General features: G+C 40.1%; 1 protein-coding gene across 1 annotated transcript in view; it reads right to left on the minus strand.

Moving 5' to 3' along the window:
* Positions 1-25,763, minus strand: part of DYNC2H1 (dynein cytoplasmic 2 heavy chain 1) — a 301,089-nt gene that overhangs the window by 133,805 nt on the left and 141,521 nt on the right. Inside the window, exons 67-75 of the mRNA XM_077770023.1 lie at positions 23,829-23,992; positions 21,487-21,606; positions 20,859-20,993; positions 19,190-19,333; positions 16,588-16,677; positions 8,738-8,803; positions 6,999-7,049; positions 6,172-6,249; positions 418-549 (exon numbers count right to left, since the gene is read on the minus strand). Coding sequence (XP_077626149.1) covers positions 418-549; positions 6,172-6,249; positions 6,999-7,049; positions 8,738-8,803; positions 16,588-16,677; positions 19,190-19,333; positions 20,859-20,993; positions 21,487-21,606; positions 23,829-23,992 — 980 coding nt within the window. The remainder of the gene's footprint in view (positions 1-417; positions 550-6,171; positions 6,250-6,998; positions 7,050-8,737; positions 8,804-16,587; positions 16,678-19,189; positions 19,334-20,858; positions 20,994-21,486; positions 21,607-23,828; positions 23,993-25,763) is intronic.

The raw sequence follows: 25,763 nt of genomic DNA on the forward strand, positions 1-25,763 counted from the left end.
CCAGTGACCGGGACGCCCGATCCAGGAGAGCCCGCCAACAGGAAGCCTTCGCCTTGCCCAGAACCCGCCAGTAGGCCCACTGCTTCCTGTGATGCAAAATGGGAAAGGAGGGCCTGATCCTCACCAGGAGGTGTTTTCCACGGACAGAATCCTGGGAAGGGAGGCCGCACCGTCTACATTTTAATTTCTTCTGTGAGATTTTCTCTCTACTGCACACTCACCCTTCAGACAAGGCGGCAGCAGAGGCAGACGCCGTAGCACCCCTGCCAGGGACTGCACTGTCTGGGGAACTGGCAAAGCGGAAAGCCCTGCCCCGCATTAACGTCATATGACCCCCCCAAAGGCAAAAATCTCCTTTAAGCGGCTTCTGGATGACAAGAGAAATGTCAGATAGTCTTAAGCATTTAGAGAACTTACCTGCTGAAATAAGGAAACCTTCTTTGCAAGAATAGATGGAAACTCTTGCTCACACATTGAAGTGTGATAGTAAGTACGCCACAACGCTCCATCATCGAAGCAGAGGGTCTGATAAAGACCGGGGAGAGCAATCTAGGAAACAAAAATAACCCTGCATCGTGAGCTACAAGCAGATGTGAGTGTGCCTATATAAATATATGCATTACCAAAGAGGAAAATGGAAACCAATTACTGACGCATGTTTATCAGTTGTTTCCCCCTTTATACTGGCTTATCTAATTATTTCTAGATCAGAGATAGTATGATAGGGGCGCCTGGGTGGCTCAGTCTGTTGAGCATCCGACTTTGGCTCAGGTCATGATCTCACAGTTTGTGAGTCTGAGCCCCCGTGACAGCTCAGAGCCTGGAGCCTCTCTTCGGATTCTGTGTCTCCCTCTCTCTCTGTCTGCCTTCCACTACTCACACTGTGCCTCTCTCTCTCTCTCTCTATCTCTCTCAAAAATAAACAAATATTTAAAAAATAGTACAGTTATATTTGTCCAATCCAGAATTAGATAAAACTAGAAATTTACCAAGTAGCATCAGATCAATATTGTAAGCTCACAAATCTTTTCTCTACATAAAAATATGTATACTTATCTATTGCCACCTTGTGGAGAAAGGAATGGGTTGTTAAAAACCAGTACATGTTTTTACCGAGTTCTGACGGACATGTACATAAGCAAGTTAAGCATTGCCACAGCAGAGTTCTACAAGAGATTATAAAAATATGCCAAATTTCATATCAACATCAAATCCTTAATAAAGCATGGTTTCCTGAACCACATTCATTTATGCTCCATTCATGAGCATGTTGCTGCCGCTGCCTCTAGATATCTACATCTCTATTTACTAATCTCTACTAATCTCTAATAGGATTCTTCATAAATTCCTACTGAGCTTTCAATATTCTCCTTAAACAGTATCATCTCTCAGGGATGTTTCTATCTTCAACATACTCATTTCCTTCTACCTCAAACAGTATTGTCTTCCAAACTTTTTTGTTGTTTTTCAGCCTTAAATGTGGTATAACTGGTGAAATAGTACATATTTAAGGAGTGCTTTGATAAGCATTTACACTGCAATAATTACTACCATGAAATAAATTCACATTATCTTAAAAGTTACCATTTTTTGTATTAAGAACACTCAAAATCTACTCTCTTAGTAAACTTAAAGCATACAACACATACAACTGTTACATAGAGCCATCATGCTATGTTACAGTCTCTAGAACTTAACTCACCTTATATTCAGACATTTGTACCCAATATCCAACTTCTCTCCCCATTTGACACAACCCCCAGCTCAAGGTAGCCTCCATTCTCCTCTCAGCTTTTCTGAGTTCAAATTTTTATGGATGAATAATATTCTATTATAGATGGATAGACCACATTCTCTTTATCCATCCATCCACTCACTGATAGCTGTATAGGTTGTTACTATACAGTAAACCCTTGGATGTGAGTAACTTGTTCTGCGAGTGCTCCACAAGTGGAGGAAACTTGTCTCATAAGTTTTAACTTGATAAATGAGCGATGGTTTGCAATACGAGTAGTACATGATGCAAAACATCACATGACCACAACTGAGCCAACGGTTCTTGAAATTCGCCTTGATATGTAAGCACTATGGGTTACAAGCATGTTTCCAGAAGAAATTATGCTCACAAACTAAGGTTTTACTGTATATTTCTGTTGCTCTAAAAAATGCTGTGATAAGCATGGGCGTACAGAGATCTCAGACACCTATTTCCCTTCCTTTGTATTTACACGCAAAAGCAGGATTGCTGGATCACAGGGTAGTTCTATTTTTCATTTTCCTGCACAATCTCTATACTGTTTCATAATGGCTGCACCATTCTGTCTTCGCACCAACAGTGCAGCTTCCCTTTCCTCCACAGCATGGCCATCACTTGTGAACGGATACCTCATTGTGGTTTTTATTTGCATTTCCCAAATGATGTTGAGCACTTTTTTATATACCTGTCGGCCACTTGTATATCTTCCTTAGAAAAATGTCTATTCAGGTCCTTCGTCCATTAAAAAAAACATTTTTTTTGAGTACAGTTGACATACAATGTTACCTTAGTTTCTGATACACAACATAATGATTCAACATCTGTAAACCATGCTATGCTCACAAGTGCATCCACCGACTGTCACCACACAGCGCTGGTATGATACCACTGACTGCTGTGCCTTCTATTTCCGGGACACATTCACTCCACACCTGGAAGCCTGTACCCCCCTCCCCTCGCCCATTTTGCCCATGCCCATCCCTGGTAAGCTCTCTTCCAATTATCAACAGTGGGCTACAAGGTCAGAAGTGTAAATCTGTAGAGACAGAGAATTTTTATGGAAGATAATAGCAAATTGGGAAGCTCAGAATCTGCAGTGCTAGAATAATACATCATATAAGCGTAAACCAAGTACTTAAGGATGCTTCATCAAAATAGCTATATTCATTTCTAAATAACCTATTATAGTACCCAAATTTCATCATGTAAGGTAACTAAAGTTAAAGGTATACAGCATAAAATTAAGTACAATTCATATTAATTATTTTTAATAAGTGATCTAAACTTATTAGGACAACATTTGGTAACAATCTATTAAATTGAGTAGCAATTAGTGTATAAGGGCCTACTGCTACCAATCTATGCTACACATTATATAATCATTATGTACTTGGCCAGATATTTGAGCCGAGCTACACTGCAGTTAGGAAGCACTCTGGCTTCACATCAGACACTGGGTCACATCACCAGAAGTGTAGCTCTAGTTTGGTGCCAACGACAGCACAAGTAAGTGTTTGTCCTCTTCTCTACACTGCCCTCTCTGAGTGTCACACAGCATGCGTCTGTCGCTCCACTGGCACTATGCTGACCAGCATGGGCACTAAATATATGAATACTGAAACAATTAGTGATAATAAAGCAGAATCCATTTACTTTATTCAACAAATATTTATGAAATAAAGGCAATAAAGAATAGTGGAAAAAAGCCCAGACTCTACATCAAAGAGCCCGATTTCAAATCCTGACTCTACTTTCTAAGTGACCGTAGCAGGTGACTGCATTGCTCTGTGTCTAGTTTTCTCATCTGTTATGTGAGGACAGGATCATGATGATGCTGATAATATTTAGTGAAGGGATCTGTTTTCAAATTCTGCATAATGCTTTGAACATAGTGAGTCACCAATAAATGTGTGTACTATGTGCCCCTGTGGCCCTGGAAAAGTTGTAAAGAGCAGGGAAGAGAAGAAGGGATAGAATCATATGCATACACTGCGAGAGAAGTCTTTCTCTCATTCCCCACAAAAACACCACTTAGGGTGCGTAAAGAACACAGGGACTGGTGGGACGTGGGCTTCTGAGCTGCTGTTTCTTCCTCTCACCCGCATCCTCAGCACCCACCTCCCACTCCGTAATGGAGAGGAGAAGGGACAGAGGACGAAGGATGGGAAGTGGGGGGGAGACAGAGAGAAAGAAAACACGGTATTTGGAAAATTCAGGCACCGACTCTGGTGTCAGACTAATACTGGGATTGAAATCATAGCTCCCGACTTCCCACCTGCCCGTCCGTCTCGGGGTGATGGTTAGCCTCTCCACACCTTGCTTCCCTCCAGTCTAGGCTGCCGTGACTATAACGTAAGAGAATGTGTGCACAGTAGTTAACGTGATGTTTGGCACATAACAGACCCTCCAATAATGTGTGAGATTAAAAAAAAAAAACTTGGGTTCTTTCATGAACTCACTCCTATTAATTCTCATTTCTTATCCGTAGAAAGAGAATATAGTAATATCTGTCTCTCAGGGTTGGTATGATAATCACTAAGATGAATTCATGCTGACTCGCTATATTGTACACCTGAAACTAAGATTATGCTATATGTTAACTAACTGGAATTTAAATTAAAACTTTAAAAAAATAAATGAGATAATCCACTTAAAATGTTTTGTAAATGAGGTGCCTGGGTGGCTCAGTCACTTAAGCATCTGACTTCAGCTCGGGTCGTGATGTTATGTTTTGTGGGTTCGAGCCCCGCATCAGGCTCTGTGCTGACAGCTCAGAGCTTGGAGCCTGCTTCAGATTCTGTGTCTCCCTCCCTCTTTGCCCCTCCCTTGCTTATGCTCTGTCTCTCTCTGTCTCAAAAAAAAAAAAAAAAAAAAAAAAAAACATTAAAAACATTTGTAATGTTTTGTAAACTAAAATGATAATAAAACATTAATGTATATTATAACCTTCTCTGAATAGGAAAACTACCTTTCTTTAATGTTTTGCATTCCTGTTGCCTTTTGCATTATTAGCTGTCAATAAACATTAAAGGATGAATGAATTACTATTTCTTTGCTACTATGTATATTCCTTTTTTAATGTTTTTTTATTTATTTCTGAGAGAGAGAGAGACAGCATGAGCAAGTGAATGTCAGAGAGAGAAGCAGACACAGAATCTGAAACAGGCTCCAGGCTCTGAGCTGTCAGCACAGAGCCCGACGTGGGGCTCGAACCCATGAACCATGAGATCATGACCTGAGCCGAAGTCAGACACTTAACTGAGCCACCCAGGCTCCTCTCCCTGTGGAATTTAAGAACAAAATTTACCTCACCTATTTTGTCATCAGTTTGTCTCCTTATCACCTTCCTTTATTCAGCCAAAGAAAGTATAAATAAAAACTATGCATTTGGCACATAGTAGGTACTAACTGAATAATCAAAGGAAGGCAGGAGTCAGGTTTTGCCTAAATGTTGGGAAAATAAAGTTTAATAAGGCCCGGATCCTAATCTCCATGGACTCACAACCTAGCAGAAGAGGCAGGCACACAAAATCGTTGTGAATCAGGTGCTATGACAGGTGCTATGATATAGGAATGTTCAAGATATATGCTAACAGAAGAGACGGAATAAAGAAACGGCAAAAAGTCACATAGGAAGTAATGCTTTAGGTAGATCCTAAAATGTCAAAGAGATGTTTGACAGGTAAAAACGGTCAGAGGGCATTCCAGGTAGAGGGAGTAATGGGACCCATAAGTGCAAGAAACAGTGAGGGGATGGACTGAAATCAAACTGAGGAGGTGGGCAGGCAGCAGATCAAGGATCATCTTATCTTTTTTGCAAATGACTGCGGACTTACCCTGTGAGTGACAAGAAACCATCAAGAGGTTTGAAACAGAGCGTGAACTTTATCGTAAGAACAGGTCAAAGCATACAGGATATAATTAAATAGAGAGGTGTGAGACCAGAAGTGGGGGCTCCACAGCAAGGCCCAGGCGAGCAGTGGGGGTCACAAGTAAGAGTGACTGCAAGAACAGAGAAGAGCTGAGGGTGAGAGAGAGTTCAAAGATGCATAAAAGCAAGAGAAACAGTTTGGGTTTGAAACTTTTAAGCATCATACTGCATCTCATTACCAACCCTAAATTATTTCATAAACAAGGCCTCCGTGTACCATACCAGAGGATTACTCATCTTCACACTCCCTGTGGGTACGCGGCACAGGCTCCTGTACGATAGAGACCGAATGTGTGTGTTGAATGAGAGATGTAAGCAGGGATTAAAGGACTAATCAGAATAGAATAATTCTCTGATGTCCTCTGACCCAGGGATTCTACGGCACATCCACGGAGATATGGATGCTGAGTATGACTACAGAGCCCGTAAAAACAGAAACAGGAACAACTCGGTACAGAAGGAGTTCTAGAGGACACACGGATACCTTGAGTGTTGCCACGGCCCAGCTCCTCTCCTGGTCTATCCATGGCGGGAGCTGCTCACGGACCCGCTGCTGAGAGTCCTTCAGGAAGAGCGGTTGTTTTCGTGAGTATATTTGGTAACATTCAGACTTTAACATTAACAACTGGCTAGCAAATTTTATGAACACCGCTTTGAAAAACCCATTCTATGCATTATTAATTTAACTTATTTTACAAGTCACCATTATAAAATTCCATATGACAAGGTACAGGTAACCACTTACATAAATGGTGCACACATTCTCATGGTGCATAATCTTTTATAAAACTTAAGGGAAATGCAATAAAAAAGTGCCATAAATATACATTATTTTAAATAGTATCTTGCACTTCAGATATAACCTAGATTTTGCATTACAGTTTGGGTATATTAATTTGAAGAAAAGTATTATCCATCACATGTTCAAATAGAAAATTAATAGAGAAAAAGCTAAACTTGAATGAAGTTATCAAAAATTAAGAAAACATTTTTAAACTTCAATTATATGAGGATTTTTCTAGTTTTAATACAAAATTATATTTTCTTAGGATTATAAAAGTGTTCTTGGAATAAAACATACATACACTAAAACTATATTCATTTCTTAGTATTTAATTAGTATTATTCTCATAAGAATACATGTCTTTATATATTCTGCCCTTTTATAGTAAGGTAGTAGACGGAAGGACATATTCCTCTAAATAAGAATAATTTCAACAGTATTTTAAAATTCCTCTGGAGCAAATGATATTTTATGAAGTCAGAGCTGGAATTATTTTCCCTAAGAGTGAAGCCCGTTTTTTTACTTACAGCTTTCCGCAACATGTCTCCAGCAACCACACCTGTAAAGGTACCCCACTCCTATTGAACAGAAACACAAGAAATACAAAAAATATAAAAATACTAACCAGGTCACAAAATTTTCTTAATTTCCCTATAAGACATCTTACAGTGCAGCTTTCTAAGGACATGGAAAAAAATAAAACTCATTTCGCCTCTTCCTACTTCTGGTACAACATTAACATCACAAATCTGTTCGTGTACCAACAACAAAGAACATTTGTATGACAAGTGCTAACATAATGTTACTGAAGGAAAAGGTATACCTACATCACACACACACACACACACACACACACGTACGTATGTATGAATCTCAACATCGGAAAGTGCATGTGTCACATTCAGTTAGCATTTGCCACTAACCATTAATTTGTTCTCTTACGTGCTATTTTTCACTAATGGAAAAACACTAAGTTGCACCAAAAATTTAAAAATTATCTATGCTGGAAAAAAAAACAGAAAAAGTACTTCCATTACTTCCATTAACTTATCTTTTCCAACAGATTGGGTGAAGGCTGCCATTATTCATTTTTAAAAATTAATCCACAGAATCACAACTGATGTAGTGTTAGGGGATCTAGTGCTCTAAGAAAACCTACGTCTTCACCCTGAGCTCCCCTCCATCAGATAGTAACAGGCACTAGTGTATTATTGTTACACACCAGGAAACAAGTAAGGAAAAAACATATTAAAAATTGAGAACAATATAGAAAAAAAAAATTATTTCCTGCCTCCATCCACTGTGACCACTCACTTCTGTCACTGAAATTATAGTCAATAAAATAGGAATGATTACTATTCCTCTATGTGAGAGAAAAGTGTTCTCCTCTCCAATACCTATTCTTACTCCAGGGGGGAAATCTAGGACAGTTACGTCTTGCACGGTGTGGAACATAATGATCCTGGTAGAAAACATTATCCAGGAGGAAGGAAAGGCATCAGAGCTAATAGTAGAAATAAAAGGAATCAAATTAACCACTTGAGGAGAAACAGCCCAAGTCACCAGAGCATGCGGAACAGTCTACACAAAGTTGTCAGGAAGGGGAACCCGGGACATACATAACACCTGACCCAGTGGAGCGAAAGGTTCCCAGGTCACCGCTGCCCTGTCCACACCCTGTACCCACGCCTCCCCACTCCCGCTACTGGACTCTCAAGAAAATCATCTGCAAATAATTCCCTTAAATATTAGCAGCTCACCAGAGACGGATTAGTGAGCTTTAACTAGAGAGTGGTTCAAGCTGGAGAGTGAGCTCCCCAGCAAACAAGAAATAAAGTTACAAAGAAGATAAATTATACATAAAAAGATTAACAGAAAGCTGCAGGCTCCCAGAAGCTTCTGAGAACTGCCCGCCCTCTCGCTTCCCCTGCTGACTCTGAGCAAGTCAGGGGAGGTAGTAAGTAACGCAGCTGTCTGTCCACACGGCATCACATCTCACACTTGTCAGCTCCACTGCTGGATGGGGATGGCAAGGGGCGCACGCGGTTCAGAAAGCTGAGCCACTCGGATTTCTTTCCCATCACTTTAGAACGCAGGGCTCATCCAGAGGGGAGGAGGAGGAGGAATCGGCGTTTTAAAATTTCTAACTTAGTAAAAACTTAATAGGTTGATACTTAACTTCCAGACTCAAGTTATTTCTAATCTAACCATAAACCTTACAAATTTCTATGTAACTCTAATGTTTTCCTCCTTAATTTCCACTTACATTTTCTTGAAAAAGTTCAGGATGCATGCCCCGAACAAAGTGCAGTGCGAACATCAACTGGTCAGCCTGAAAAGAATAACAAATGTTACCTTGCTGTTTCTAAATATGTGTGTTTTAAAAAGCACAGTCCTGAAATTTCAGCTCACAAAATCTGTATTCTATTTTTAAATTGTCTACTTTTATCAAGAGAAGAAATGACTGGCACACCTGGGTGGCTCAGTTGGACCAGCATCTAACTTCTGCTCAGGTCATGATCTCACAGTTCATGAGTTCAAGCCCTGCTTAGGGCTCTGTGCTGACGGCTCAGAGCCTGGAGCCTGCTTCAAATTCATTCTCTCTCTCTCTCTCTCTCTCTCTCTCTCTCTCTCTCCCTCCCTCCCTCTCCCCCTCTCCCACTCAGGCAGGCTCTGTCTCTCAAAAATAAATACACATTAAAAATATTTTTCAAACATAGGAGACTATTGAGATGGCACCTATACAGGGCACTTCCAGTGGGGGATGGGAAGGACAGAGAAAGTACCCAATGTTCTAGAGAAAATGCTAAAGATGAAGCATCACATGCATCTCATCAAAAAAGGTTTATGTAACTAGCTGAAATCCAATTGTGAGGTCTGAATTGGTCATTACTAATGAGATCAACCTCCTGCATTAGTAATCTTCAATTTGTCCTTGTGTATGTTTACATGATCCAGAACATTCTATGTGCCCCTGAATCAAAACATTTCATTTGTAGAAATTTATGTAAAGGAATGAATATATTCATAGGTAAGAAATGAGGATATTTACAAGATTTTTTATTATAAAGGAAAAATTGCAACAACCTAAATGTTCAGAGTTTATCATAAATAATATTCAAATCAAAATATAGAGCATAGCCCATGTTGTGGAAGGAGGGGCAGTATGGTTGTATAAACATATATGGACACATATCTGCAAAAAAATTGGAAAAGTGGTATCATCTTTTATCGGTAATTTATTTTTACAACTTACATGTTATTTTCAGTTCCTTCTTTTTCTTAAGTGTATACTGTAAATTTTCTAAAATAAGCTTATCTCACTTCTAGTTAAAAAAAAAACAACTACTCAAGCACCATCTTTCCCACCAGTTTATAATGTAAGCATTTAAAAACATTTTAATTTTTTAAAATGTTTTATTTGTATTTGAGAGAGAGAGAGAGAGAGAGAGAGAGACAGCGTGAGCAGGGGAGGGTCAGAGAGAGAGAGAGAGAGATACAGAACTGGAAGACAGGCTCCAGGCTCTGAGCTATCAGCACAGAGCCCGACGCGGGGCTCGAACTCACCAATTGTGAGATTATGACCAGAGCCAAAGTTGGACACTCAACTGATTGAGCCACCCAGGCGCCCCTATAATGTAAGCATTTTATAAACAGGGTCTCCTAGACTATAAATAATACTTTATATCTAATATATAATATGTACATAATCATATAATAATATGTGTGTATGACTGTAAGTCTACAAATAAGTGATAACTATAAAGACATGAAGATGAAATAATATGCAAAAGATACATTTGCTATAAAAAGACCCTCTTCTAACCCCTACCAGCAAGGGACAGCCTTGCCTACAAAAAATCACTCCTATATTGTAAAATAAACAGTTCTTTTATATCGCAGTATTCAAGGCACTGAGTACTACGATATAAAAGAACAGTTTCTTTCATAAAAGTATATGTTGTGTATGTGCATACAGCAGGTACTCAATAAATACCTATTAAGTGTATGAATAAAAAGCATGTGTTCACAACCATAGCATAGCTCTTGACTTAAAAGCATTCTCAAGATAGAAAATCTTTAAGCAGATGGCCGTCACTCAGACATGGGGAAAAAGTTATAACCAACTACCACGTGCAGGAAACAACCGCTGCGCACAGGGAACAACTACCATGTAACTTTAAAGATACAAAAAGCAAGACACGTCATTTGGGGAGGTGTGCAGTATTCTTAGGTATTAGAAAGTAAGAATTCAGGTGTGGGCTTGGTTGGTTGGTGACTAGGTGGATACACCACCAAGATACTTATTTTATAAGTTAATGCAGATTTAAAATGATTATCATAGCATCCCTCATCTGACGTAGGGAAATACTGATTAAGATATAAATGACAATAAATGTATTACTTGAAGGCTTTATCACTTAATAAAACACTTACTTCTTTAATACAGAGATACACACACACACACATTCACACCCAGTATTACTACCCTTACCTCGCCCAGGTCTTCCTTTGACCTGAGGAAGAGCAACCGCAGAGAAAGGGCGAGGCCCTGCCGCTCGGGTTCTGACTCGCCGCAAGCTACCTGTTACTGGGGCCCAACCCCCAAATGTTGGCACAAAAGAGCCACGGGACACAGTCAACAAATGGGTGGTGGGGGCTCCCCTCTCCCGGTGCCCTGGCGACAGAGGACTTCCCAGCCTCAGGGCCNGGGCTGTTTCCGGGCGGCGGCCTGCACCAGGCACCCTCTCAGCCTGGTGAGAATATTAACAACATTCTAATAAAACACAACTAGGACCCGAGAACACACCCACAATACGATTTACTGACAGACAAGAGAACACGTTTTCCAAATAAACTGGGGTCAAATTAAGAATTAATAAAGCAAGCTTATGCATTTTCTGAATATTTCAAACAATAACCAAAACAACAACAACAAAAATACCCTGTCATGATGCAAAGAAATTACTTTGTACCTCTGATGTCCTTGATCTACACTGCTTATCAGACCAGAAAATTTTGGCCTTTTGTTTACTTATTTATTGATTTTTGAGAGAGAGAGAGAGAGAGAGAGAGAGAGAGAGAGAGGGAGGGGGGGAGGGAGGGAGGGAAGAGGGGAGAGGGCACACGTGAGCTGGGGAGAGGAGACAAAGGAGAGAGAGAAAGAACACTGAGCAGGCTTCACATTCACCATGGAGCGCAACACAGGGCTCAAGCCTACAACCCTGGGTTCCTGACCGGAGCTGAAATCAAGAATCAGACACCAAAGGACTGTACCACCCAGGTGCCCCAATTTAGGTGCTTTAATTCAATATCGATTTATCTCATTAGGTTTGGTTCTGTTAACAAAATTCTTTAATATCACAGGAATCTAAGCAAAATCTCAATTGTGTCTGATCATGGACATAATTAGCTGAGTGAAGAAAAATCAGTAAGAGAAGGTGGAGGACTAGAGAGTACAGATCAGCCACCACCACCCCCCCTCCCCCGTCATCACACACACCCTAGCGAATATTCAGAAAGGGTAAAACCAGTACCAAAGGGTTAACATGACAGAAGGGAACCCTAAAGCCTCCTTTATGGTTGAGGTCAAGTGTTTCCAGACACGATGATTTTGTTTGACCCACACCCTGCTGGCCTTAAGTCTTCAGGTAAGTGGCGCAGAATGGGCTTAAATTCCAGTTCCAACATCCTCCCCACATGAATAACCTACATCACGGTTACTAGCTCTGAATCTTGGTCTCCTCCTTTAGAGGATGGGACTGTTGTAGGAACGAAGTAACAACATGCAGGAGGTACTTTCACAGTGCCTGGAACGTGTAAGGTGACACACAGTAACTACCTGCTTAGAGTCACCTGATACACCATGTAATACTGTACTGGAAGGGAAATTCATCTTAAAAATATTCTATAAACTTCATGATTCTCAGAGACTGAGAAGCAAGAGAAAGAATAGTAAATGTATTCTTTTTATTTGTACTCTACACTATTCATTGCTTTCAAACAATTTCAAGGTAAAGTGTAAAGTACATGTTACCATATGAAGTCTTGCTTTAATCTAACAAATACGGAGACAGCATAGAACCAAGTACTGGCAGAGGCCCCGGGGGGCTCAGTGGGTTGAGCACCCACTTCTGATCTCGGCTCAGGTCCTGATCTCAGGGTGTGTTAAGACTGGGCCCCGTGTCGGGCTCTGCACAGCATGGAGACTGCTTGGGATTCTCTTTCTCCTTCTCTCTCAAAATAAATAAGCTTAAAAAAAAAAAAAAAGAAAAAAGAACCTAAGTGACCTAAGTGCTTGCAATTGTGCTTGAGGTTATAGGCCACACATTTCAATGAACAATTCTATGCACATCCAACTCTACTTCCAGAAAATCTAAAAAGTTAGATATAATACTATATAGGTTTCAAACTTTTCTAAGCAGAAGAAAACAATCCAAATTATCAGGGCTTATTTTAATAGAATGAAAGGCTATAAAATTTGTAAATATCCAATCAGAGAACTTTCACTTTTCTATTAAAGGAAAACACATTTTGACAGAAAAAAAGGCCAGAATCCAAACTAAGTGATGTGTAGGTTGAACACAGTCAGGAGGTGCCATTACTTTACCGTTAGAACGCAGCACCCATCTGCGTTTTCGTCACCCGGCCAACTCGTCTGGTGAGGCGAGCTCTCCCCTCTCCGGCCACCCTGCCTGCGCGCCACACGCTCAGCGCTCCTTACGTGATGCCTCCATGAGGACAGGGACACACCAAGAGCACAAGCTCTCCAAACCCTCTTTCCAACCCGCTTCTGCGCTCTCATCCGATACGTGTGGAAATCACTTCACACCCCAGCAGCAACTTCCCTTCCTCTGTATGTGCTCCAAATGGTAAAGTGGGATGAAGAAATAGTATGTAAAGGCTTGCACATACTTCCATCATAACCATAAGTGTTGGGGAACTAAAAATGCTACCTACCCTACAACTGTCCAAAACACTTAGATTACCGAAATAAACACTTTTGATCTCTTGGAAAAATAGAACGACAGAGCCAAGAGTCTGAACTGAAATTGCTAGACAGCTTTCTCTGTTGGTTTGAGTTTATTACAAGTCCAAATCTTCTGCTACAGAACAAGTCAATCATTTTTTGTCCCAGGTCACCCTGCTTTCACTTGGGTGTGATATGAATACCGATAATCCCAGCCCCCGTTTCAAGCATCTGGTGCTGCCACACTGCAGTCAGCAACACAACAGCAAACTCAGCATGGCAAACAGGCAGGCATTTTAATGTGAAGCTATTGCTAAAAATCCAAAAAGCTTTCACTAAAATATGAAATCGGTTCCATCCAAATTAAGATTATGATGCTAAATCTTGAAAAATGTACCTCATTGCTTTACAAGTAATATGCTAATTGTTATTCACCACTGAAACTCTATGGAACACTGAATTCATGTTGAATAAATTTAATATTACTGATACAGAAATATGAACATTATAAAACAAATATTCCATCACCAATTAAAAATATATCGTAAGAATTATAAATGTTACCTTTTAAAAAAATGTTTTCAACTGTTCACAATAGAAAAGCATGTCTCAAGATAGGCAATAAAAAATTCCAACTGGGCACTAAACTGTTAGGATGTGAGCCTTACAAGCTCTCCCCTAGCACAATACAATGCTGGCTTCAGCCTAACTTAAATGTATTTTTATATGATAATGTGACTTAAAAGAAATAACCCTAACAAAACTTCACTGGTATATTATATCATTCTGGTACTGAACATTTTACTATATCCTCCCCTGATTACATTACAAAATATACGACATAAAGGTTTAAATCTTTACATTTAAATAATGTATTACTAAAAATAAAATAAAAATACATAAACTGAGGCACAGATATATAGGTCAGAAATAAGAAATTGCCAAGGCTACTAATTTTTGGAGTGAGTATGAAACTTTATATTATCATTTGACTTAAGCACTTTTCAGGAATAATACTTATTAATCACACATGTAATTTCATAAGGATTTTGGTGGCACCTTAAAATAAGTGTAAGTCCATAATACTTTCACAAATCACAACCTATTTTAGTGGCGAGGTCTTAAAAGGAAAGTAAAAAAGCATTAAATATATTATTAGCAAAAGGATCAAAATGAAACTTTGCAGCTTTAATATATTCACTAGAAAATACAGATTAAAGCTACATTAAAAAACTAATCATAAAAATTCAGTAACAGAAATAAAAAATCCAATGATTAAAAAATAAAACAAAAAAATTACGATAAAGTAGATTTGTTCTGTAAAGCAAAGCTTATTCTTTAAAATACCAAGAAAACAGACAAATAGAGCAAATAAGGGAGGAAGGTAAAAATAAACATTTAATAAAAATTCAAAGGAGGCAGGAAAGATTTATAAATCATAACTTTATTTAAAAAAATAGAAAGACTGGTAATATCCAGGGTTGAAAAGGATGCGAGGAAGGAGAGACCTCAATTACTTCATGAGTAAATTATTAAATGATAAAAAAATCTTTTAGAAGGCAATTTGATGATATTCAACAAAATTTCGAAAGTATGTATCCTTGGACCCACAACTATACTTTGATCACAAAATCTATCCAATAGGAATTCTCACACGGCACAAGAAGAAGAGTGCAGAGAATTTCACTGCACTCATAACAGCACAAACATATAAATAATACCCAGCAAGAGAGCAGCACACAAAGTAGCATGGCCCACGTGACAGACACACACACTCACTAAGAATATTGAGGCTAACACATCCATACTTACGGGAAGATCTGGAGGATCTGTCGCATGAAAAGAGGTGCCACAGAACAAAACACACAACAGGGAAAATGGAAAACGTCATCTATGTGTCACACGCACATGAAGACAAAGGGCATGGGCCATCCGGAGCACATGGAGCGCTGGGCCCTGTGAGTGTAATGGAGCAGAGGCAGGAGCGACAAGCATTTTCCATGTGGGTCCACGAAGTTCAAAACTCTTCCAGAAAACATTTTTAAGTCTGTGTAGTAACAATTTTTGAGTATCATGTGAGGTAACGAATCATACACACGTTAGAGACTTGAGACTGAAGATCAATGAAACGCCGACTGCCGCGTCATCCTCAGACCCAGAATCCTAGCATTTAAGGACAAGACGGACTTTGAGATCATGGGCTTACAATTCCTCATGTGTACAAGTCACAACTCAGGGCCAAGCAGGTGATTTTTAGAACGGCAGAGAACTGTAAGTAGGGCCCCTAAAATACACAAAAACACCCAGGCACCGGAAGACAACTCTACACAGTTATAAAAGGAAACCTCTGCAGAAATGCACAGCTGCCGCCCTCACCTTCCAGCAACAGCCCTCAGCATCTGAAGGGTTTATTCCTTCTCGAGTAAAGACTCTCATCACAACAGAAGGAGGGAGTAGATCTCTTCCAGGACTCCCCAAGAATGCTGCACACTGCACCAAACCAGCTCTGCCTCCCCCACGTGGCTCACCGCCCTTGCAAAGCCCTTCCTCAGCCTGTCTCAACCAACATCCAGGAATTGACTCTTGGAAAAAATCTTAAGAACCTCTTGCTTTCTACAATATTCAAAGTTTTCTTAACTTTGCTTCATTTTCTACCCCTCCGGAGCCCTGGTAACACGAAGGCGTCTATGACGAATTCCATGACTCGGGACCAGGCATTAGTTCCAGGAATAGGAACCAAGTTTGGCCCCCCAAGCAATTTCAAGGGAGATTTTGGATTGTAACAACTGTGTAGAGAAAGTGCCACAAAACAGACCCCCACGACAAACACTAACGTGGCCCAAAATGTCACTAGTGCGGAGGCGGAGAGACCCGAGCTAGGAGGTGACCTAAATGACGCACCACAATGCGCTGTGGCAGCTGCCAGCCCCATCAGAGGGAAGACGGATAACCCTCCTTCACTCGTCATCCTCCAGCACATCTCAGAAGGTCAGAGACCCCCACTGAGCAATAAATGTTACTCTGGGAAGATATCAGAAAGGTCAATTTCAGTGTTTTTAGTTGGTAAAGGATATAAATTGCACTATAATAGTGTGTTAAATCAAAGTTCAGGTAGTATTTTATACACGAAAAATAGTATTTCTTACCTTAAACAGACAACGGCATATATATTCATAGACCATATGTTTTAATGAGCTGATAAGGGACTGGATTCTCTGTTCTGTATTTTCAGAATCCTGTAGATTACAATTTGAAAATTGAAAACCCATTAGGAAATTTATAAACAGTTAAATGATACTCGATAGTTTAATCACACTTATAAAATGTTCCTCCAGACTCAAAGCTGATTCTGGAACAATTTTGTCAATCAACTTAAGGAATGAAAAAAATAAGTGCGTTAAATTTGTACACCAATACAATAAAAATATTTGATGTATTTTTCTTTAATGCATAGAGTTAGGGCTTTCAATAAATAAAAACCACAATCCGTTTCCAAGAATACAAGATTAATTGAATTTGACCATGTCACTTTGATACCTAATGGCACTTAGTAGGGGTTAAACCCATTTCCTTACTCATGTTATAATTATCAATCAGGCCCCGAAACAGTGCGACCACAGTTTTCTCATTCTCAGTATAAGGTCCCAGTGATCTTAAACCACGGTCTCCGTGTTAGGAAAGGGTGGACAAGAGCGGAGGCTGATGCTGTCTAGAAGTCACACTGCCTATACTTCTCTGTTCTGTGCCTCCAGGGCACAGGAGCACCGTGATCCGAAAGACGTCACTAACGGCTGTTTCCTTTGATTACTAAAGAGTGGAAACGACGGAGGAGGAGGATGTTAAGGCTGCTCTTCTCCCTAAGTGTCACGTGAGCTTTACTTGTCACCTCAGGGAGCATTTGGAGCAGACATGCCTTAAAAAATGCAATTCTAGTATAATATTCGAGGGTAATTTCCTCGCTTCACTGTGATTTTAATGGACAAGGAAAAAACCTGGTAACATAATGTTCACAGTTCAGAGGAAGACATCCAGGATCAGCCACGCCGGGTGTGGAACCGGAACAACACTGATGGGGCAGCTCTGAGGCGCCAGACCTCGGGCCTGGGCCTCTTAGCAGCACGTCCCCGACAGCTCACCGTCTCTGGCTCACGTGGCAAACATCCTCTTTGCTCCACGATGAACCAGCATCACGTGTGCAATGGACCCACTGAGGGCCACTCTGTTGTGAGAATGAGCACCCCACTCCAAGACACCGGAAAGCAAGGTGTTTGCTCTACGTATTTAAGATTCTATTGCTTTTTAAAACCAATTCAAACACACGTGCATACGCGCTGTCACACACACACACACAACACACACACACACACCGGTGGTATCTGAGAACCATGCTATGAAAGAGGCGCAGGGGCTGAGGAGACACTGGGCTACGCGCTTCTGTCAGGAGCACAGGATACCCCGTGTTCTCACTGGGTTTAGTCAGAACTGCTAACCCAATTATCAGTTCTCACACTAGCTCACTCACTTTCAACATGAACACTTTTCACTAAAGGACACTCTCGCTGCCTTAGTCTACTGCACCGATGGCACACGCTTCCACGGCTTTGGAGCCTGGTAAAGGCACACAAATGTGCCCTTCCGTGCCAGCCGTCCATGTAGGAATTTACCCAAGAAATAAACTAGAGAAGCAAAACACTGGAAAAGAGAAAAAGCGTACATGTGTGAAGCTGTCTTAAAGCGTGACCAGATCCCTTGACACTCCTGACCATGGGCAGGCCTGTGACTGCTCCACCACACACAGCGCAGAACAAGGGACACCACCCAAGGCCAGGGTGTTGAACAAACGTGACTGGAAGACACGTTTGTCCCCCAGATGTCCCACCGAGAACGTGCTGTTGCGCGCAGTGAGGAAGCCCAGCAGGGACGGTGCAGCAGTCAGCAGCCCTCCCATCCGTCCCTGGTAGCAGCCATGCAAGTGACTCCCTGACTCCCCCTCAAGGCCCACGTGAGGCCCCAAACACTGTGAAACAGAGAGAAGCCGTCTCTGCTCTGCCCTGACCAAATTTCCCACAGAATCCACGAGCAGAAGAAAAATACTGCCACGGTGGGGGTGATATGGAATTTAGCACAGAAGACCAGACAACATCCATACAGCACCTGGTTAAATGAAGTATCATACAGCCTTACAATTTCGCAATAAGACCATAGGTTTCTATTCATGACGTGCAAGTTGTCTACAATATACTAATACTTACCTTAAAGACCGTGTGACACCTTTGGGTTACAACAATCTATACCGTTTACTACATCCTTCCTTCTGTGAGCACATACGCTCGTTAAAGCGCGTGTACTTCTCCAGCCCCACTACCTACAACAATACCTGGCATGTGGTACAGCCTCAAACGACGAAGATATACAATGAAATTTCAAATATGCTTTTCCCCAAGAAAGGAGATTATGTAGATAATTTCTTATCTTTATACTATTTTTAATGATAATCTATTACTTGTTAATTTGTACTTGGAATTTAAAACGTTTCCATTAAGAGGACTGTCACCCTGGGGTAGTTTGTAAGAACATAAAATACAAGTGAGGAGCTCGTTTCTTTAAAATACAGCTTTAAATTGTTACAGGGGTCTTTTGAAACATAATTCTAAACAAGTTTTCTCGGGAAATTCCTGTTATAAATCAAGTTCCTAGTAAAGTGATCTCTCTTACGCACTATCAGCTATGCAACAGCCAAGCGCGTACCTGCTTGTTTTGCAGAGCTCGCTGGAAAAGTCGGAGAAACGCAGCCAGGCTGAAGCGGTACATGTTGTTAATTTTGGACAAGTCGGAGATGATGAAGTACATCTTGCTGGCGCTCTCAGCCAGGGGAAGGTACGCGTCCCGCTCCTGTGGACCGCAGAGGGGGAGAAACACCTCAGCGCGGCACCCCGCTGCCACCTACAGACCGCCGCACGCATGTGAGCCGCCCGCACAACCAAGGAAGAGGATGAATTTTATCACTGAAAGGAACAGTATGATCTAGTTTTTCTTAGTTTTATAAAACAGAGAGCAATATATATAAAGAATTCTCTGCCCCTCCTATTACAGAGGTAGGAGTGGTTCAGGTGGATCAGTGAGTACCACCAGCACCTGCATGAGGGAAACAAGATGTGCCCACAGCGTGGTCAGAAAATCAGTGACACAACTGTACATTCCAGAAGAGAACGAGTTTCGGTAACACAAAGCGCACGGTGCTACAGTCCCTGCAGGAGAGGGAAGTTACAGCCGCAAATCGTGTGTGTGCAGACGGACGGACCAGAGACGTACGGGCATCCACATCACATAACAAAGCACCTAGCACCGTCTGACACAAGCACAGAACAGGCCAGGGTCCCCAGGGACCCTCACTCTGACGGAAGGTGAAGGGTGATCAAATGGCCCCAACGGTCTGAATGGAACTCGGGGAGGTTCTCCACGTCACTGTCAGTCTGATCAGAGCACCAGGGTTACAAATATGATATCAGTAAAATTCCATGTGTGACTCAGCGACGCCAGTTCAGAAAGAGAAGGCCAGCAAGTTCAAAACCCTCCTGTGGAGAAATGAGAAATGACCAGTAAAGCCTCTACTGGGCTTAGCCCTGGCAGAGAAAACCAGGTGGCTGAATGAGAGTCGGGCTTAAATCTGACCATGCTTTGGTTTCCACAGAGCCCGTTCTGTGAAAAAAGAGTGAAAAAGTAACAATAGGTAAGTGTACAATTCGAGCAAGGGCTGGAAAACCCTGAAAGGAAACTTGAGGAGGTCACTGAGATGACTGGCAAAGGATTAAAGGATGTTAGTGAGGCACCGTCAGGCTGCAGCCTGGAGATTCAGTCACATTCGTCTGTTTGGGGTCCTCAAGCAAAGCTCAACCCTTACAAAGTATGCGAAGAAAAGATACATTTACGTTTTGGATTTGGGTTAGAATTTTGCAAAAGGAACTATAAAAAGAGTAAGCCAAAATGCATTTTGAGCGTTTATAAGAAAATAGTTCAGATCATCACAATCATGGGGTCCAAGATGGGTAGGGAAGAAAAATGTTTTTAGTGGAAAAAACACTTTAAAACTCTTAATTAATGTATTTAACATGCTTTAATTTTTAAAAGCTCCAAGAATGGCCAAGTTGGCCATTTTCAATGTATTACTTTTCAATTGCAGCGCAGACTGCAGCTGCAGAACGTGAGAAGTGTGATGCCCGAAACCCGCAGGAGGCTGCGGGCAGACCGTCGAGGCCACGGGCACCCCGCCAGCACCCCCAAGGCTCTGGGACTTTGAATGGCTTTCTATGTCGTAATCGTCATTCCCCTCAGGTCCTCATTTGACAGCTTTTAATCAGATTAACATAAAAAGTGAAGAAAACGTGACAGAAGATCACACAAAAAAGGCAATAATTACTTGATCAAGGGAAATCTGGAGTCTATAAGATTCTTTAAGTGACTCTTGAATAAGTGCACTGCTTGCTTTCGTCTGATTCAGAGATTCAATCAAATCTTTATTTTCCAAAATATTCCCTTGAGATGTGGCAAGTGTCTGTAGCGAAAATGAACAAAATGACTTGAATAGTATTATACACATTAAAATAATCAATTAAAAGAAGACCATATTAACTGTCATTAATTTGATGTTTATGAAAACTTAAATTATTTTAAAAGAAATTCAATACTCTATAAGAATGATATGGTATATCATGATATACTATATGCATATGTACTAATTTTAGCAATCTAATAAAAACTACTTAAAGTTACAGAATAAATCATAATTTCATGCTACATTTTAATGCTACTTGAAATTCTGAGCATGTAATAAATATTAGTGAAATAATGCAGTATAAAGACAGTATTCCTTAAGGTCTTGTATCCCAACATACCTACTTTTTTCTCTTTCAATTCTGATTTTAAGATATATATTGACAGGTCTTTGACACAACCAAATACATGCTGAAGGCACTATTAAAAACTACTCTTAATTATATACATTAAAAATGTAACATAAGAAAGTTTCCCAAATAACTACATCTCACCTCTAAAAGTGACTCCTCAAGCTTGGCTAGCTGTATTTTCTTATCTTCTTCCTGTTGTAACAGTTTTGTTTTCTGTTCCTCTAAGTCAGGTTTCTCATGCTGAATAGTTAAAGCCAAAAGCTTTAAAAAAAAATTAACTCAAAATTATTCCAGTGATAAAATTCAAACAAAACAAAACAGAAACTTCCCACATACACGCCTTGTGTTTGACCAAATGTCAAAATTATTTTGATATTATGTACCTCATTTGATTCCTTCTAATTAAACATGAGACACTTCACAATTTCTGACCAGAAAAAGAGGCAAAATAGTTAAACTATCAATAAAATATTACATATTACAGGACATCTGTAACAAACTGGATTACTTATCAATACCTAATACTTAGTTCTAAAATTATAAAATTAGATTAAATATATAAAAACTATGGAAACTAGTTTTATATGGTAAGTATTCACATAAAGAAATAACTTCCTTAAAATATTCTACCATGAAAATCGCAATGAGATACCATTTTGGGCCCACTAGAATGGCTAGTTAAAAAGACATGTTGGCCACATGAGTAGAAAGCAGAATCCTCACATACTGTTGATGGGAAAGTACAAGACCACAGTCACTTTGGGAAAATTTGTCTGTCCTTCAAAATATCAGACATAGAGTTACCATAGACCCTCAAGTCCACTTAAAAAAAAAAAACAAAAATCAAACCCCCACACACACTGAACTGTATGCTTTAAATGGATGAATTGTATGGCATATGAACTGAATCTTTTTTTTTTTTTTTCTAAAACTGTATCTTTTTTTTTTTTTTAAATAGTTTATTGTCAAATTAGTTTCCACATAACACTCAGTGCTCATCCCCACAAGTGTCCTCCTCCATGCCCATCCCCCCTCCCCCCACATCCATCAGTCCTCAGTTTTTGTCAGCATTCAAGAGTCTCTCATGGTTTGCTTCTCTCCCTTTCCCCCACCATTTCCGCCCTTCTTCTCCCCCTTGTTCCTCCGTCAAGTTCCTCCTAATCCTCCTATACGTGCAAACATATGATATTTGTCCTTCTCTGCCTGACTTATTTCGCTCAGCATAACACCCTCAAGGTCCATCCATGTTGCTACACATGGCCAGATTTCATTGTTTCTCATTGCCATGTAGTATTCCATGGTATAGATAAACCACGTCTTCTTGATCCATTCATCTGTTGATGGACACTTAGGCTCTTTCCATGTTTTGGCTATTGTGGAGAGTGCTGCTATGAACATTGGGGTACATGTGCTCCTATGCATCAGCATTTCTGTATCCCTTGGGTAAATTCCTAGCAGTAATAAAGCTATTTTTAAAAAGCAATGTTGGCGCGCCTGGGGGACTCAGTCAGTTAAGCGTCTGACTTCAGCTCAGGTCATGATCTGGTGGTTCGAGGGTTCGAGCCCCGCGTCGCGCTCTGTGCTGACAGCTCAGAGCCTGGACCCTGCTTGGGATTCTGTGTCTCCCCCTCTCTGTCCTTCTGCCGCTCTGTCTCTCTCAAAAATAAACATTAAAAAAAAAAAAAAGGGAAGAATCTACATTGAACGATACTCAAAAACTCCACAGGCACAGGGCATCTGGGTGACTCAGTCGGTTAAATGTCTGACTCTTGGTTTCAGCTCAAGTCACGATCTCCCAGTTCATGAGTTCAATCCCCAAGTTGGGCTTTGTGCTGTCAGTGTGGAGCCTGCTTGAGATTCTCTCTCTCCCTCTCTCTCTACCCTGGTGGTAGTCTCTCTTTTAAAATAAATAATCTTTAAAAAAGATTAAAAAGTCAACAGGCACAATGTCTTTAAAAAAGAGAGTGAGAAACAAACTAGGTAAGTAAAAGTTTTGATATCTATATCAAAAGTCACTTTGAGATTCATGTAATAGGGAGTCATACACAGATACAGGGAACCCAAAGAGGCGTATGTTCTAGTGGGGAAAAAACGTCAGATGACGAACCAAACACCCTTGCTCAACTGGCCAAGTAAGTCAATTAAGTGCAATTTTCACAGTGAAACTTCAGTTTTCACCATTAAAAAAGAAAAAGTAGCTGATCCTAGTCTATGATCCTTCTTTCTCTCCTCTAACACACATGACAAGAAACAGGCCACAAAATTTGACACGGGAAGCAGCCGCAATTTGACATTAATGACAAAAGTCTAACACAAACGATAAAGGAAACCTGAATGTTTTACTACTCTAACTCACAAATATATTGTCAAGATGTTTCCAGAAGTTTAAATGCTAATCAGCTTCACAAGACAGATTCCATTTCTGAATAACGCGTTCACAAAGCTACAGAAGATCTCTGAAGTGACACACCGCCCTCACGTACCTGTCCCCGTAATCCACTTCGCGTGGTAGTGAAGTTAACCTCTGTAATGATGGAGGCTGCGTCCGGTGGGATGAAGGGTTTGGGGTTTCTTGTTGACAAAAAAAGGCGGAATTCTTCATTGTAGTCAATAATTTTGTCACCTATTTGTACCACGAAACGTGGCCCTATTTTTTAAAAATGAAATTATTAGCTGGCTTCAATAGTCTATCTTTTGCTACATGACATTAAAAAGTATAATTTATATTTTCTAGTATTTCTAAAGAGTTGGTAGTATACAGGCTTTTCAGTAAAGTATGAAACAGCATCAGTTATGCTACCCAAGAGAATATTAACAGGAATGCCCTATAAATCTGCACTTATACAAATAGGGATACACAGTGATATCCATTATACAACATATACAGAGGAATGAATCAACCATCATACCGTAACTTACAATTTTAATTTTACAACAAATAATTTATTTTTAAGAACAAAATACATATTTTCAAAGATTATTTTCAAAGGTTAAGAAAAATATTGTATGGAATTTTTGAGAACCCCAGAATGGATTTTAAAATTTATTTAAAAACTTTTAATATGAAAATAATTCAATAAACATTTTATGAAGAATGATCTACATATGTCCAAAAATCTATCAAAATAATGGTGAATCACAATCACTATCAGAGGAACACAAATTCAAAATGAAATACTTCTACATTCACCAGAAAGGTTCAAGATAACTTAAGCAGGATAAATGAAAAGAAAACCAATCTTAAGGACATCATAATCAAACCACTGAAAACCAATGACCAAGAAAAATTCTAAAGTGTCCACAGAAAAATGACATTTCAATTACAAAAGAGCAACACTAAAAGCAGCAAGGTGATTTCTCAATAGGAATGACATAAGCTAGAAGATGAAGGAATAAAAACTTGAAAGTGCTAAAGAAAATAAATACCAGCACAAAATTCCATGTCAGGCAGAAAAATAATCCTTCAAAAAGACAAGAAGTTTGTTTCAGTGGACCTTCACTAAATGAAACACAAAAGGTAACAGTTCTGACGGAAGCCACGTGACTGAGATGGGGAGTAAGGGCGCTCTTCCCGCGAGGAGCACCAGCTAACGGGCACAAGTGCAGAGTGAGCACATCACAGTCTGGCACTAACACAACACTGGATGTTACCTACTTTGGAAGTAAAATTTAGAAAAAGAGAAACAACCTTGCTGGAAAGGAGATAATGGAAATGATGGGAGAATTCAAGAGCAGTAGAAAGGATAAATCTGTAAAAGTACCCACTTTTAAAACAGTAATTATCACGTGGGCCAGGAGAATGATGCAAAGATAGGAAGGGGTATGTGGAGTTAAAGTACACGGGAAAGAAGTGGCAAAGTTTTTATTTGTATTAAAATACTAAGTCCAAGATATGTATTGTTATATGCAGGATGACCATTAAAAATATACAGAAAACGTTTTATCAAAACATAATCAGATGAATTAGAAAACTGTATCAGGTATTGCATGAACTCATCAGCTGCATAACCTTATATGACAAATATTAGGGCAGCATGGTGCCTGAAAATGCAAAACCAGAGGATAAACTGCTTATGAGAGGCACCCTTTAGAAACAGGACCAATAGAAAATTAAAAGTAAAGGAATAAAAAAAAGACTTGAAAGTAGTGCAAATACTAGCCCCCCCCCAAAGTATTATAATCATTTTAATAACAGACTCTAAAATCTGATACATTTCTTTTTAATTTTTTTAATGTTTATTTTTTAAGAGACAGAGATAGAGTGTGAGTGGGGGAGGGACAGAGAGAAAGGGAGACACAGAATCTGAAGTAGGTTCCAGGCTCTGAGCTGTCAGCACAGAGCCCAACATGGGGCTCGAACCCATGACCTGTGAGATCATAACTTGAGCTGAAGTTGGACACTTAACCAACTGAGCCGC

This window comes from Crocuta crocuta, unplaced genomic scaffold (genome assembly GCF_008692635.1).
Source record: "Crocuta crocuta isolate KB4526 unplaced genomic scaffold, BGI_CrCroc_1.0 scaffold80, whole genome shotgun sequence".
Lineage (NCBI taxonomy): Eukaryota > Metazoa > Chordata > Mammalia > Carnivora > Hyaenidae > Crocuta > Crocuta crocuta.